This window comes from Lutjanus erythropterus, chromosome 10, assembly GCF_056507025.1.
Source record: "Lutjanus erythropterus isolate fLutEry1 chromosome 10, fLutEry1.hap2, whole genome shotgun sequence".
NCBI classification, from domain to species: Eukaryota; Metazoa; Chordata; class Actinopteri; order Lutjaniformes; family Lutjanidae; genus Lutjanus; species Lutjanus erythropterus.
In genome coordinates this window covers 17,486,191-17,502,470 of record NC_139326.1, presented here as the reverse complement: position 1 = coordinate 17,502,470, position 16,280 = coordinate 17,486,191, and the positions used below count along the sequence as shown (strand labels likewise).

General features: G+C 39.7%; 1 protein-coding gene across 2 annotated transcripts in view; it reads left to right on the top strand.

Moving 5' to 3' along the window:
• The window catches only part of LOC146320253 (transmembrane protein 132C), a 356,926-nt gene that overhangs the window by 198,130 nt on the left and 142,516 nt on the right, over window positions 1-16,280 (top strand). For both annotated transcript variants that reach the window (XM_084728448.1, XM_084728447.1), the window contains exon 4: window positions 10,030-10,170. In XM_084728448.1, coding sequence (XP_084584574.1) covers window positions 10,030-10,170 — 141 coding nt within the window. The remainder of the gene's footprint in view (window positions 1-10,029; window positions 10,171-16,280) is intronic.

Sequence of the window (16,280 nt, the reverse complement as noted above, 5' to 3'; positions counted from 1 at the left end):
TATGGTTTTATGTGTGTACTTCTAAGTGCATTGCCATTCATACCGCAGGTTTCTGCTTTGTATTTTGAAGATGATAGCTGAAGGGTATGATTAATCTCTTGAAATATGTCCTCTAAGATGAACACAGTTAACAAGAGAGTGCTTTAAGAGGGCTTTTGCTACCAGAAATACCAGAAATAGATATGAATTTTTGTGCTATGTGTTGTATTCTGATAGACTGTGATCATTAACACACTTTTGACACATTATGAGAGTTCAGCTTTTTTTGTCTTTTCCACAAATCTTTGTAGGAACTGTAGAAATTTTCCCTGCATCCTTACTGCACTGAAAAAAAAAATCAAGAGATGGGTAATCAACTAAACATTTCTCATTAACTTAATGTCAGTAAACACTTTTTTGTTTAAGTTAATTAAACTTAAAATTTCTAGTGTCTAGAATTTATAGACTTGAGGTCCTCTAACTTGAAGCAGTTTGACTTGAGATGATGATTTCAGTCAACTCATTAAACTAAGTTTCTACAGAAACATGATCAGCATCTCAGCAGACTTCCCACAATGCATTGTTTGAGAGTTAAAACTCTCTTGAGACCCCTGAGACATATATGATGAATCCTTGTTGCCTGTTTAAATCATAGTTGCACAATTAAAAAACCCACTGTGAACATGTTTTCTCCAGTGCAGCTGCATAAAAAATTGTAAAAACTTGTCTTTTCCAATTCAGTCTACTGAACTTGTGAGTCCTCTGCAGTGGGCACGAGTTTGACTACAGCCTGAAGCCCTTTGATGCATGTCATACCCCAACTCGTTTTAGCCCTTCCCTGTCATATCCTCAGCTGTCCTATAAATTAATGGCTTGTAAGCCCCCCAAAATATAAAAAAAGTTCTTCATATTAGGTGGAAATGTAAACGTGATATAAAGTTCCTAATTTAGTTAGTTTCAAACTATAATGAGAGAAACTTGCAAGAGTGGCAGTTTCTTCCGACAACAGATGGCTGAACAGGTGAAAAGTGAGGTGAAAGAGCAAAGAAAAGAGAAAACAAATACCCAGACTGACAGCAGGGAAGGTGAGGGTGAAGTATAGCAGCAACCTGCTTTTTGAGACTCGACTTGAAGGTATTTCAGTCTTTATTTTAAGGAATACTAACACAGACATCCCACTTACATGAAAAAGAGCCTAGAAAATATCATGATCATGTTTTCGGTTGTTCAAAGTAGTGATACAACGACAATAATATGGGTCAGATTGATTTCGGTTGCCTGTGTCTTATCATTGTTGACAGCAGCTACTTTACAGCTGAGTCTATTGCAGGCTCTGTGAGTCAGATTTAATCAGGAGATGCCCCTGTGATAACACCTGTGCAATACTTGATGTAACACAACCCACCTTCCCTTTCACATCCAAGACAGGTTACTACCAGGAGCATCTTTGTACCTACATCCTCCACATAAGCAGCCATCATAGATTAGAGCACACAAAGTTTATAATGTCACTTTATGCAGATTGGGAATTGGTTTGAAGCTTTGCTGCAGGTCTTAATTTTATCTTACTTTTTACCCTCAACTTTGATAAACTTGAAATTATTACTTTTATTCTGCTGCAGCATCACTCACAAAAAAGGAACATCAATATAATGCAAACAAGAGGAGCACATAAACCTTGAGGGCTCAAGATCTGCTTTTCTATCTTTAAACGTATATCAACTCGATGCTTGTTGATATAACACATCCAAACCACTTTTAAGCCTTGGTAGACTCACTGAGCCCTTGGAGTTGTGTTCTCACTGAAGAGATCTGTCAGTTTTTAGCCTTTTAAAGCCCACAGGCTCTAAACAGGCTCTAAACACACACACTTTTCAAGCAACAAGGGCTTAAGCTATAATGGGAGGTTCCCTGAAGTCTATAAATTTAACACACAGCAGGCATCTGCAGAGGTTACATCGATGTGGAGACACAAAGTTTCACAGGATATAAAACATTTAAAGAAGCTAAAAAGAACCTGAATGGAAGCCACTGTAGGTGCCCACAACAGGCATTTATCATTCAGCTATCCTTCCATGGTTTTGCAGGTAATTATTGCACAATAGACAATGAAACTTGTTTGGTTTTCCAATGGCAAAACTTGTGGATAGTACCTGGTACTTTTTTGGTAAAGTCTTGGTCGAGGTTCCAAGCAAGTTAAGCCAATAATAAAAGACTGAGTGAAAATACTGCAGACCAGATTAGTGAGAGAATAATCACTCATTCCTCAAGGAGGAACCAGAATCATGTCGTTCTGATGTAGGATTTGTTGTTTTTCAGCATTTTGACTTGCTGCATTCAGCCTTTTCTTTTGTATTCTTGCTCCAACAAATGGCCACAGGCACTTAACAACACCATCCCATCAATAGCTCCCATAGTCCTTCTGTTTGTGGTGAAGATGACGTTCGGCTATGAATCCCACCAACAATCCTGCCGTGGAAAATTATTCTGCTGCAGCTATCTTAGTTAGAACAAGATTGAGTTTGTAAAGCTGTTTTGTGTTTGTCTGTGTGGTATTTATTCAGTCTGGGAAATTCCACTGTCTCTCAAAAGCATTAGTGTTAGCTCAAGTCGCCTGGCTGACTTAACAGGAACTAGAAATCGACTGTTTTGATTTGTCAGTTGATTAGTCTGCTACTTGCCAGAGTAGTAAACTAGGTTTCATTACATAGGAGTTCTTCTGACATGACTGATTGTTTTCCAGTTTTTGCATCATTAGTCAGATGTGTTTCCAAGGAAACAGAAATAACACTCAGAAAAAGTTTGAGAGCAAACTGGCCCACAATATGAATACATTTTGATTTTATCTTTTATTTTATTGCTGAGGTCTTGTATAAAGCAACGTAAGACAAGAGGGTGAACTTTAATGTCATCATTAGCACGACAGTGATGAGAGGACTGGGGCCCTTGCATCAAGGGCTGTAAGCAGTGAAAATCCATGGAGCTGTCCGTGGTGCTGAAGTAGCAGACAGGTTTGTAATTGTGACTTTTCCTTCGAGTCTCATTCTTATGTAATGTTGTCTTGGATCTATAATACTCAGACTTTAAAACTAACATTTCAGAACCAAAACAGTCATGATTTGCTAGTTGCAGCTGAATGAAACAAACTGGGTACATTCTTTTTAAAAAGCATGTTAAATCCCTTTTTGTTTCTCAGTCTTTCCCTTAATTTTCTCTTAATTTAATTTCTCTTTTTCTTCCCCCTGTAAAGCATTTTAGATCTGTTGTTGAAAAGTGCTATTTAACCAAAGTTAAGATTAGATTTTCCTGACCAAATAAAAAAGTGAAACTGAACTTTGTTTCGTTACAGACCTTCACGAGTCATTGACAGAACACACCACCAGCATTGTAGCATATTAATGTGTAAGTGTGTCTGACGTCTCAACTGTTTGAATTTAGAATCAGTCTCCAGGTTGTGGTTCCTGTCCATTTATTCCTTCCTCCCCATGTTTCTCCTGTGTTCACGCCCCCTCCCCTCCCCTGCCTGTCTCTCACACTCTCGTCTGTCTCTCTGTATATCCTCTCCTCCGTCTCTCTGCTGTGTGTAAATCAGTCCTTCGAACATCAGATGGTCCTCAATGAAACCCAGTGTCCAGAGTTACGACTATCACTGCAGTGATTTACTCACACAGAGACATACATGTGACTCACAGGTCTGTGTGACCTTGTGTCTGTGAATGATTGTGCTTTCGTGTAAGAGAAAGATAGTGAGTGAGTGTGTATTTTTGATCAAGATTTGGATGTGAATTTGTGTGTGTGTGTGTGTGTGTGTGAGTGTGTAAACCAGAGGCAGATACAGTTTTAGCTCTCACCTCTTGATAGGAATACAGTTACCTATTATGAATCCTGCCGTTTCTTCCTTCTTTCTTTGCATTGGAGAATGAAAGGTTTTAAACCAGCTGCGGATGTGTAAAGAGTAGTTAAATGATAGGGTTAGGTGTAAAGGGAATTAATTGGATTTAAGTGTTTCTCCAACAGAACAATCTGTTATCTTTTTCTGGCGTACATTGCTTGCTTTCCTGGGTCACCAGTCCTGTGTGGAAAGGCTAAGCTATAAATATGCATTGCTTCATTCACATTCCTCTTGTTCCTGCCCTCTATTCAGCTCCAATTTTTGTCAGCTTTGGTATTTTTTGTGTTAAGTTAAATAAATAAAAATGTGGGTTAACAATATATTTGGTAAATCTTACAAGGTGAGTGAAAGGCATTTTAAAAAAACATTACATTACTCAATAAATGCTTTGAAGTGGATATTTTTCTTTAAAATGATGACAGCTATTCCACAATTGGATTTTTTTGGCATATATATGCAATGTCTTGTACTATAATCACCCAGCAGAAGCAAAATCAGAAATTTCAGAATATCTTTTGGAGAAAGTGGTACAGTCTGCATAAATGAGGCAAAGGAACCCTCTGGGACATATAAAAGTGACTCAAAAAAGGAGACATCATCACAATGACAGCAGCACTTTCTGGATTTAAACTTTCGATTGTGATTTAAAACAGCAAAAGGGAAACTTATTTATGGCGTAGCTTTTTGGCATAATGCCCTATTGCCTTTTCTCTCCACCGAGTCTTACTCTTTATTTTTCCACTTGGAAAACTAGTGTTGAAGTGCCTATAAACAAGGCACTGCTCCAGAAAAAAAGGAAAAGAAAATCAATTGTAATGCTCTGTGAGCTACTCAATGGCCAACAGGAGCAGACTGTAGCTGTGAGAGTGTGTAATGTATGAGTGTCACCCAGGGAACAAGGGAGAAATAGATGGCCAGTTAACGCTCCTGGTGTAAATACAGTTTGGCAACACTTTATCTGAAGGAGTGTGTATAAGACTGTCATTACCATGTCATGACACCTGTAATGAACATCCGTTTGAATGTTTATGGCTGTTGTCATTAAGTGTCATTTGGTCAGTTATGTCACTCTTAATGCAAAGTTGACTTTGTTTGAGATGCCCTTGTTATGACAACTTGACATTAACCAAGCCAATAATGTTTATGTTACGATAACATGAAGTCCAAAATGTATCATTTTACTTGAGGTCAAGGGAACTATTTATGACATACTTATAACAGTCATATGATAGCCAATGTCAAAACCAACCACACATGATAGTATAATGTAAGGTTACTTTAAATTTGATAATGTCAAGTTGTCATGACAAAGACAAATTAGGTCATCTTGGTTAATGTCAAGCTTCATAACAAAGATATCTTAAACAATCAAATCTCAATAATTCATAAAGACTCTTTCATGTTCGTGACAGGTGTCATGACATGGTTATGACAGTGTAATGCACACTCCTTCAGATAAAGTGTTTCCTAAAGTTTTGAGTTCAGAACACTGAAAATGTTCACATTTTTATATGTGAGATTTTAATATTTTTTATGTACATAAGGCACTTTTTAAATTTTCAGAACAAAATTAGGTAACGATGGGGAAACTGGTTTATCAGACAGATTATATTACACATCAGTCATCTAATTTTAAGACAGCAGCATCACTAATGTGAAAAATAAAACAAAGGTTGATAAAAACTGAGGGAGATGAACAAAGCTAAGTGTAAGCGAGAGGGTGTGTGGGGATAAGTTTTCCTTGTCTTCCTGCATTACCTAAAAAAAAAACCCAGACAGACAGAGAAAGAAAGACGCACAGACACTTGTCAGGCTCTGTTGCTGTACACAGATCTGACAGAAGCAGCTTAGGGACGCAGCCTTGTCCATCATCCTGCTTGTTGACAGACATGCGCACACACACACACACACACACACATACCAAAGTTCTGACAGATGCACCATGGGACAGCAGTGTCGCTGTGTTTTCTTGCATATGTGACTGTGTGTGTGAGTGTTGTGGTTATGTGCGTTCATCGTCCAGACATGCAAAGTCAATCCACCTTTTCCCTCAAACGTCATCTCTGAATTTTAGGGGGAAAGTGAAAACCACTAAAAGCTGCAGACTCACTTGTGCCTAAAAGCCCCACTCTGTTTTAAATTCACTCCTTTTCCTTTGACCGAACCAACACTTTTGACCTCAGGATTTTAGAGCCATCACAGTACATTGTGATGAATTTACAGTGATCTTTACAGTGAGACTAAGGACAGTCTCCCAGCTTTTGTTGCCAAAACTTAGAGGAAACAATTAGACTAAACCCAGCAAGAAAACCACTGCAGTACTGTATTCCCTGCCCTGGCGATATTGTTTCTGGTAAGGCTCACTCTCCTTCTGGCACTGTTTTGGTCTCCACCATCTCCTGAGAGAAATATCTGGCTCTTCAGCTGCTAAATGCTCCATTATTTTCACCAGATGGTTGCTAACTTTTTCTGTCTACTGTTTGGTGCTGTGCAGGTAGCATTCAATGGAAAACAGCTTGATGAGAGCAGTGAGAGTTAACTAAAACAGTAAAGTTGTGGGCTGTAAAACCAAAACAACGAGCTGAAAGACACTAAAATGCTTCAAAGAGCTGATGGGGAACTGCAGAGTGGAGTAATAATTCTCTTGAGGTTCATCCTTATTTCACATTAAGCGTAGTAATTTTGTACGACCCCTCGCATCACGGGAAGAAGTCGCCTGTCAGGAAAATGCAGAGTTTATAAAGCGTTGGATGAAACTACAATGCTGCTCCCTGCTGAGGACTGTCTCATTGCAGTGAAGCTGCAAGAAATAAGCACAAGTGATATCAAGAGGAAACACCCAAATGTTATTGTCTTGTCCACCATGATTTGCACTGAAATGGTCCAATTGAAATACCCTACTATTGCAAAGAAAATAGTTATTTTCTGCCACTTTTGACAGTTAGATAATTGTTTCAGGGTTTGGTTGTCACTCTTCAGATAATATGCCTGTTGTAATCATTGGCAGTCAGTGTCCAAATGTTCACTGACAGGCCTCTACTTTGTGTGATAGTGGTGGCTTTGGGCTAATGTGGGTTGCAGTTTCATGTCTGTCATAGCTCGAGTTCTGGCGTGGTTGTACTGAGGGAATGCATCTCTAAATGTGTTTTGTATGAATTTTAAGATTTTCGTCAAGACAGTGCGTTATTTGATATCACATTACCAAGAATGAGGTTTGTGCTCTCACATTTCTGATGGAGGAGTGCTGGGGAAGTTTTATTTATTCATTTTTTTCCCAGTATATTTTATTTATGATTCGTCTTTGGCACAACCTTGTCATCTAAAAATCTCTGAATCTCTGATTTCTCAGCCGGTGTTCGGGCACACACGTCCGTTCCCTCATACCCCATTCTTGTCATTCTTTAATTCACATGATATCACCTGTTTATTTGTTTGTTTGTTTTTTAATTTATTATTTCCCTCTCCTAACTCATTGCTTTGCATTGCATACTTTTGTTGCCACGGCCTGGGTGCAGTAATTTTCCTTTGAAGTGGATTATCTTCAATTCTGGGTTGGTTGAGGGGGAGGACAGAGTGAACAGGAGGAGAGGGTGAGGCGGGGAGATAGAGGAGACAGAAAAAGAGACGGATGGAAAGAAAGGAGCAGAGCGAGCAGAACAATGGCTGGGAGTTTTCGAGAGAGTTAATTTTATGTAACATTCAGCTGTTGAATAATAAAAGAGGAGTTTTTAGGGGACCGCCCGTTATTTTGTTACTGCACACACACATTTTACTTTGTAACATCAGCACACCCTCGACTCAAACAATGTGTGTACTGCCTCACTTGTAAAAAAGTACTTTTTTCTAACTTCGTGCTTCCTTTCCCCACATTTTTCTTAACCATAGCACAAAAACAACACACAACAATGGTCAACCAGGGAACATTTTTTCCTCCTTATATATGCACACAGGAAAATTAGTTCAGAGTGAAACAGAAAAAAGTGGGTTTTCAAGCTTTCACTAGAGAGTTGTTCCCTTGTGCCAAAGCACCAAAAAGCATCTTGTTTAGATTATTTTACGGCACACACACATGTGCATATACTGTACTCACAAACACATGTACAGAGAGCGCGGCAAGGGACCTCCATGACATATTTGCAGGCAGTTTTTTGGCAAGACATGAAGCGAGACAAACACAAGCAAGTAATAATGAGAAAGGAGACAAAGAGGATTGGCAGTTTTTTCTCTGCGTAGTGGAAAAAGTTTATTAGAGAGTATGTCTGTGTTGGTATTTGCATAGCAGCTTGCCAGAGACTATTGTATGCGTGTTAATAAGAAAAGCAGTAAACAAGCTTGCATGCGTGAGCCTATAAAGTGTGTTAATAAACTGAGGGAGGGTCTAGTCAAGGTGATAAATAGAACAAAACACACCGGGACGGATTAGAGAAAGAGGGAGAGGGAGAGAAAGAAAATAAAGAGATTAACCATAGGATGCCTTGAGATTGAAGGATGGAGGAGGGGCTGAGGGAGGGATGGAGTATAAGGTAAGTAGGGAAGGAAGAGAGGGAGGAAGGAAATCGCAGAGGGAAGGATGAAAGGAAGAAGAAAAGTTTTCAGAGGACGTGAGGAAAAGAGATGAAAGAGGAGACCTGATAACGAAATAAAGGGGAAACAGAGAGCGACCAGGGAATGATGAGAAAGGTGGGAAACAAGGAGGACATCTGGAAGGGAAAGACGGGAACAATACACTCAGAAATAAGGGTTTCAAAATGGTTCTTCCTGAAGGGCTGAGGTTCTACCAAAAGCTGTTGCTTTGAAGACTGCTTTTCTGAAGTAAAGGTTTGTTAAGGGTGTTCCACTAAGAACCCTCTTGAAAATAGGGATCACTGGAATATAGAAGGGTTCTAGGTTCAACCTCCTGGGTGAGCTCTAGGATAAGGATGTGGATAGAACCACCAAAGAGATTTCTGGGTGGAAACAATACACCATAGAAGGGTTCTCTGTAGAACCTGTCACAGCAGATTCTAGGTGAAACCTTGAAACCTTGGGATATCCTCAAGGTTCCAAGGATCTTAAATGGAAACAGTTCAAGAACCTCAAGCTTATTTTGTGGAAAAGGGCCTGAAAAGGTCCCTAGTGGAACCTTTATAAAAGGTTCTACCAGGAGCTAAAAAGGTTTCTCATGTGAGGACAAGCCAAAGGATCCTTTGTGGTTCTATTTATCACCTTTATTTCTACGAGTGCGGAAAATGGAAAGGAAAGGTTTGAAATGTAACATATAACTGAAGCAAATATGGAAGTAGGGAGAGAGAGAGTCAAAAGAAGAAAGGAGAAGGAAAGAATCCAGATTAAAGGAAAACCTGGATGAAAAAGAAGAGAGGGTTCGGAAAAGAGGAGGAAAAAAACATGAATGACAGGACAGGAAGAGAGAGTACATAATAAAAATGGAATGAGGAAGGCAGAGATGAATGGTGGTAATCTAGCTGGAGAGAGAAGAAAGGAAAATTGGAGAATGTAGAGAATGAGGGATGGAAAAATGTGAGGGACAGGTAGAAGATTTAATGTATATTTCTGCAAAATATTGAGGAAAGAATGATTGAGTGGAGAGTGAAGGTGAGAGGAATAAATATTTGAGAAGGAAAGTGGAAATAGGTGTGAAGTAGATGGTGTGAAAGGACCAAAATCAACAGAATTAACACAAACAAAGCCCTTAAAATCCTAAATGGGCTGTTCAGTATTCCCTTTCTCATTAGCAGAATCACATTTTGTGTATTAGATATAATCTCCATCTCAGCATACATTTGATTCATCCTCCATGCAGCACTTATTCTGGTGAAAAATATTAACTTTTATAAGAGCTTCTGCTGTCACTCCTTTGTCTTCTCCCACCAAAACATACCGTGGGAGGTGGCCCCATGCTGAGTGAATCAATTTTAAAAGACTTTTTATACAAAGAGAGTACGGCACGTATCGGGGATTAAAGAAAATCAGCGAGAAAATCGGGGCAGGGAAATTCCAAGCGAAGCAAATTCAATTTTAAGCAAATTCCCCCCTAACTGTCACTGTGACAACTCAGCTTTCTTTCCTCTTTTGTTTATGATGTGCTCGTGTGAACTTTAGATTAACCTCGCCTTCTTTTCTCTCTCTGCCTTTGTTTCTTCCTTCATCCCTCTCTGCAGGGTGTGGTTCCAGTCAGGCATCAACTTCCTGGCTGTGAAACCCAGCAACCTTGTCGCGTGGGAGATCAAACAGGAAATGGCACCGGGAAGCAGTTCGCTGGCGGTGATGTGTCAGAGAAAGGCGTATTCCACTGCAGAAAGGTAGGAGTGAATCTCACACATCCACTCCTTTTCTCCTGTGTGCTGCCAGGTAGCTTATTACGTTTGTGCAGAGTATTTAGAGATGGGGAAAATATCTGAAGTGGTTGTTATTATTCTGCGTCAAGGACATAAAACCTATATTTTGAATAATAACATTACCAGTCCAAGCTACCGTTGAATGAAAATTTAGTTTATCACAAATTACCCCATAACATCTATAGTATTATTTTAAAATGCTTAAAATTATTAAATATTATTTATTTTGCATTTCTCCAAAAATACATTGCATCTGAAGGAACTCTGACCACGCAGACACTGTAGTAGTTACTTCTTCAAAAAGATGGTAATGCAACACCAAGCATTCAAGCTGCTGTTAAACCTCAAAGGTGAAATATGTAGTCTGGATACAGGAAAAGAATCATAAAATAGTCACCAGAGAAGGAAGGGAAACATACTAAGTAGAAATAGTTGCTTTTCTTACAACAACACCACTGCTGTGATATCCTCCATTGATATTTCTATTCTAGCCCCCTAACTTGTGTTCAAAGTTCAAATTATTGCAGAATGTTCGCTGAATGAGTAAGTGTCTGTTTATGAATCGTAGCAAATCATTAAGAAGGAGTAGATGTTTCAAATGGTTAAATTCAGCAAAATATTAAAGGAGTTTTTCAGGAAGTAAGGCAGGCAGTCACTGAACTCAAACTCCAGAGTGTATTTTCAGAGCAGTGGGTTTTTGTTTTACATTGCAAGATAACTGACAGTTATAAACAGCTGATCGGCTTGCACTGGAAGACTTATCCATTCTTATTATTGCCAGTTTATGATGCTGCACCCGTCTTGCGCTCCTGCAGTGTTCCTGTAGCTTGCATGGGTTTCCTTGACTCTGGGGAGGAGGTGGGGTGAGGGGAAAAAAACACAGACTGTATATCATATACCATACCATATACCACAATACCACTGTTGGCTCCACATGCTGTGCTGTTAAAACTGACCACATATTCAATTTGACATCATACTTGTATGAACAGTACATTAGTATCTGATTCCGACCACAGTCAAATTAACTGCATTGACAGTGTAACATGAAAGAGTGTGACTGTCTATTGATTGATTGGCTCTTGGTTTGACCTTTGAACTCCAACCTCTAACCCATAGATTTACAGATGTGTGTGTTGGTTTGTGTATCAAGGAGTGTTGAGTTCGTAGGCTGAGGCTGTGGGGTTACAAGCATTCATTTTATCCTGTACACACACCACGAGTATGTAGTACACAGACACACAGGGGGCTGACAAGCAGCAGTGGAGAGCACTGACCCATGTGTCATGCTAAATTTGCCATTTACTTGGTAATTGCTCTGTCCTTGTATGGCTGGTTATGTTAGTGTGTGTGTGTGTGTGTGGCTGGGTTTGTGTGTGTGAGTTTAGAGGGTAAAACCAGTGACAGCATTGTGAAGAGACTGTGGTTTTTATTTAGCTGTTAATGTGACGGGTGATCAGTACTTGACCGCCAGTGCATGGTTTGTTACATGGTAATGATAGGAAAACTCCGAAAGATTAAATATAATCAATGTAAGTGAGACATAAAAACCCCGCGGTGGACAGGAAAATGTCTCGCTTATCAGAAAAAAAAACTTAAAATAAAATCAAAACAGTAAACAGAGACTGAGGTTAACTGGAGAGCAGAGAAAAAGCGAGTGCGAAAGGTAAGGGCACGAAGACAACACAATGCATGAGAAACACATGAGGAAAGCAAATGAATGAAGGTAGCCCTGAAGGCAGTTTGACTCGCATACTATTACAGCTCAAAGAAAGCTCCAAGGACCAGAGTCAAAGAATTTTATTTCAAACTGAGATATCCACAATATGAAAAATGCCTATTCTGTGATTGACAGCTTAAAAAAAGAAGCTCGGTTGGGCTGAATAGTTATAGAAAAATCACTGTTGTACCTTGAAGGGGGAAACAAATCATTCAAATTTATTTCGTGTGTATTTTTCAAATGTTGACTGATATATTTCAGCGTTTGCTTTTTTAACAGAAAAAAATAGAACAATACTCTGAATGAAGTGTTAAATTTAGGTGAACTGAACTATGCTACACTTAAAAGGATAGTTTGGATTATTTGATGCGGGGTTGTATGACTTATTGATAGTCAGTGTATTAGCTATTAGCTACAGTAGATGGCGGTAGCTTAACGATGTACTGCTGTGGACAGTGTCAGCAACAAAAAGTGGTTTAGCAACTTACTGAAAAAATCAGTATCAGTTAGCACATACTATCTTTAGAATATTTTCACAGCTTTTTCACTGCATTTTCTGGTGGGGAAACACCGTTATATGAGCCAAGTATCACTCTCTACAAACCAACCAAACTTTACCTCAGAGATCATGGGATTTGCTGCTCTACTGCTGCCTTGACCTGTTTGTTTGTGTTATTCTGTGACTTTGGTGAATTAGAGCTATCACCAGATTATTTGACACACTATTTAAAACACCGAAGTCACTCAACAACACAAACGAACAAACCAATCAACACAGCGGTACACCAGCAACTCTCGTGTTCTGCGAGGTAAAAATTCCTGATTTTGCCTATGGAGTTTGGTTTGGAGAGTTTGGAGGCTTCTATATCAGCAGCTTCCTATCAGAAAAGGCTGTTTGACAGCAAAACAAAGTGAGGAATGTATCATAAATTTAGCCTACATTTAAACTGATATTGACTTTTTTTGGTGGGGCTTTTTCTTAAGAGGCTAAACTAACTTTTGTTGCTGACTCAGTCCACCTTGCTTACCATCTGTGCTGGTACTCCTCTCTATATCTGCAAACTAGGGGCATGCGGACCGCCATCTACTGTAGCTAATACACTGACGATCAATAAGTACCTCAAACAACCACACTTCAAAGACACTGAACTTTCCCTTTAAGTGGCTAAAAATGGACTAGCAGAATAGCAGGAATCATTGACCATGTGGCCACTTGTGCACTATTGCAGGACAGATGCAGGCTGAAGGCAAAACATGTATGTTGTTGCAGGTTCCCACTGGTATGGATGCTGTGTGTGTGCACATCTGTTTATGCGGTGACTCATTTGTAGTCCAGACCACACAAACATACATGCACAGATATGAATTGCTCAGAGTGAAAATACTGAATGCATGAGCATGAACATGTTGGCCAGTATGTTGCCAAATATAGAATACGGTGTATATCTGTTTGTGTATGTGTCAGACACAATCAGCTGGGAACTGTTAGTCATGGCTGAATGGAAAGCTATTTGACCAGTAAACATGGATGCGATCTGTTCATTCACCCGTCCCGTCTCTGTCTTTTTTTTTTAAACTTTTGGTACTCCCCTCCGTCACCTCATCTGTCCATCTATCCGTCTCTTTCTGAATGTAGTGTCCCTCTTTCCCCTCTCTCCTCTCACTCTCCGCTGGCTGAGAACAGTGCTGATGAATGACTTTCCATTGAATGAAACTATTATTGCAGGACCCGAGCTCAATTAGCACCACTTAGCTAGCTGTTAGCCACGTCTAGCCTTGACTGATGGACAGCATCGGCAGCAACGGATAACCTGAATGTGGCATGGAAGGAAATAAAACTGATGACACAACAGCTTGAAGCTTTCTAATTAAGAGCATAAGACAGTTAAAAGTTTTTATCAGATGTTTTTAAGACTTCGAACTGTGTCTTTGCTGAGTATGGATGGTACATGATGATTTTGTGGAGCAGGGAGTACAACACAAAGTGTTATACCTGTAATTTGTAAAGTCCCACCCCCCTTAGTGACTTTGCAATACCCATCAAGCTTTCCATTCTCCTTTTTTCGGAATGTTTCAGGCTTTATTGCCGTTATTATGATAGGACAGCTGTAGAGACAGTAAAAGGGAAGAGAGAGTGAAGGGATGACACGCAGCAAAGGGCTACAGGCTGGAGTCTAGCCAAGTTGCTGCAGAAGACTGAAATCCTCAGTACATGGTCTGCACGCTCTACCAGCTGAGCTACAGGGGTGAAACAAGCTTTCCATTCTCCAGTGGCACATACTGTGCACATTTTACAATGATGGATTTATCATCGCAATTCATTATACAGTAATTTTCAATCAACGAGTCCATGATTTCAGACAGAAGTAGACGATCACAGGCTTCTCATTTTTTTTTGCACACAACCGGTGGCATTAGCTGTAGCCACTTAGCTAATTAAGTTAGCGTAATTCCACGAGTTGGTTGAAAATGCTGTCTCTGGCTGATCCCCGACAAAAAGTCGGCAATTGATGAAGACATCTTAATAAACATTTTGCACTTGTTTTTTCTCTTGTAGAATATTATGATGAAAAAAGTAAGATCAGACAGTTATTTTATTCTTATATAACCCTGTTTGGCTGTTTAGCTTACATACTTACTATACTTCATGTTGCAAGAGAAAAACACATTTAAGATGAGGACTAACTGACGAGTTTGAGCAATGTAATGCCATCCTGGGTAATGTTGGCTTGACTTGCTGGATTTGAGTGTCAACCTCTGGAAATCTAAGAAATACCAGAGCAGAGCTGCAAACATTTTAAACAACCCGGACAGACTTGCACGAAATGGATAAATACTACACACTGGAAGCTGGTTGTTATCAGAATTTTGGTTTGAACCAACTCCGTCATCGGATCCAATGTCAGTTAAACATTTTCTCTCCTTTCCCCGTGAGCTACTGTCGCATGTTTTGTTTTATTGAGTTTTTCCTTTTATCCTGTTCTCATGATAGTCTGCCAGAACTTTCTGTAAGTGTTGCAAAAGTCCCAACAATCCAAAAAACATGAAAGAGAAAAGAACTGAGCCATGGTTCAGTTTTAGCCAGACGGTTGGACCAAGGGTTGGCTGTTTGCGCTGGAGGGAGATTTCACACCTATAATTATGTTTCAGATCAAATTAGAAAGTTTGAAAACCCAAGCCAAACAAGGTAGGCGTAAAAGCACCCTTAGTTATTGCTACTTAATGACATGCTCTTCAGCCTTGAACATAGAGCTTGGTTACTAGTCAACTGGATATCCGAGCAGTTCCAGCTTACAGCAGAGTAGATTTGGTCTTTAAACTTTTGCTGGTGGTTTTTTTGGTTAGGGAGGGGCTAAATCAAGACCCTCTCTGAGTATTGAGTGTGAGTGAAATCTTACAACTCTTTAAATGAATATCTCTCATAAAAGAGCCTCATGTACAATGCTTATGTTGTTAAGAATAAAGATGGTTTATCGCAAACGGTCAGCTGGAGGGTGCTGCTGGGTAGAAACACAAACATAGCATTGCTGCTGTGATAACATTTTGGTATATCTTTTAGATGGATTGCTTTTGGATTCGTACTACTGTGGTGTATTTCAGCAGGGCTGCTGAAATACTGAAGGCGTCTGATGAATTTTGGGATGTGCCAACCATTGTAGCCTCAAGGCAAAGAAGTTATTTTCTAGGCCCGTTGTCATCCATCAGGATGGTGTTGTTTGAGGTGTTGGGATGGAGGTGACTCTAAACGACTGCTTATTTCCATGAGCTTTGGCACGTATCCATGTGTGGTGCTTTTTTTTTCTTGCCCTGAAGGAAAAACTCATCAAAGTGACGTCAGGGTAAACATAGAAAGTGATGCTTTATAGAAACCAGATTATGATATAGCTCTCGGAAGACGTACACAGAGAATCACAGATGCAAACACACACTCTTTCACAATCACATCCACTTACGCACACGCGTACACACACACTCCTGCCGTCTTCAAAGTGATACTGTAAACAAAGAGATGCCTAAAAGCTCAGATTATGATGCGGCAAGCACAAATAAGAGTATTGATGTATACACACATGCATATATGCACAGACCTGTATAAACACACACACACACACACACACACACACACACACACACACACACACACACACACACACACACACACACACACACACACACAGAAGCAGGGCTGATTCAATGCAGTACCTCTGCATTTCTTCCCTAATGAAACAGCAATGAAGATTACATGTGGAAGTGAAGCTGACAGTTTTTTACTACAGGGAACCCACACACACACACACACACACACACACACACACACACACACACACACACACACACACACACACACACACAC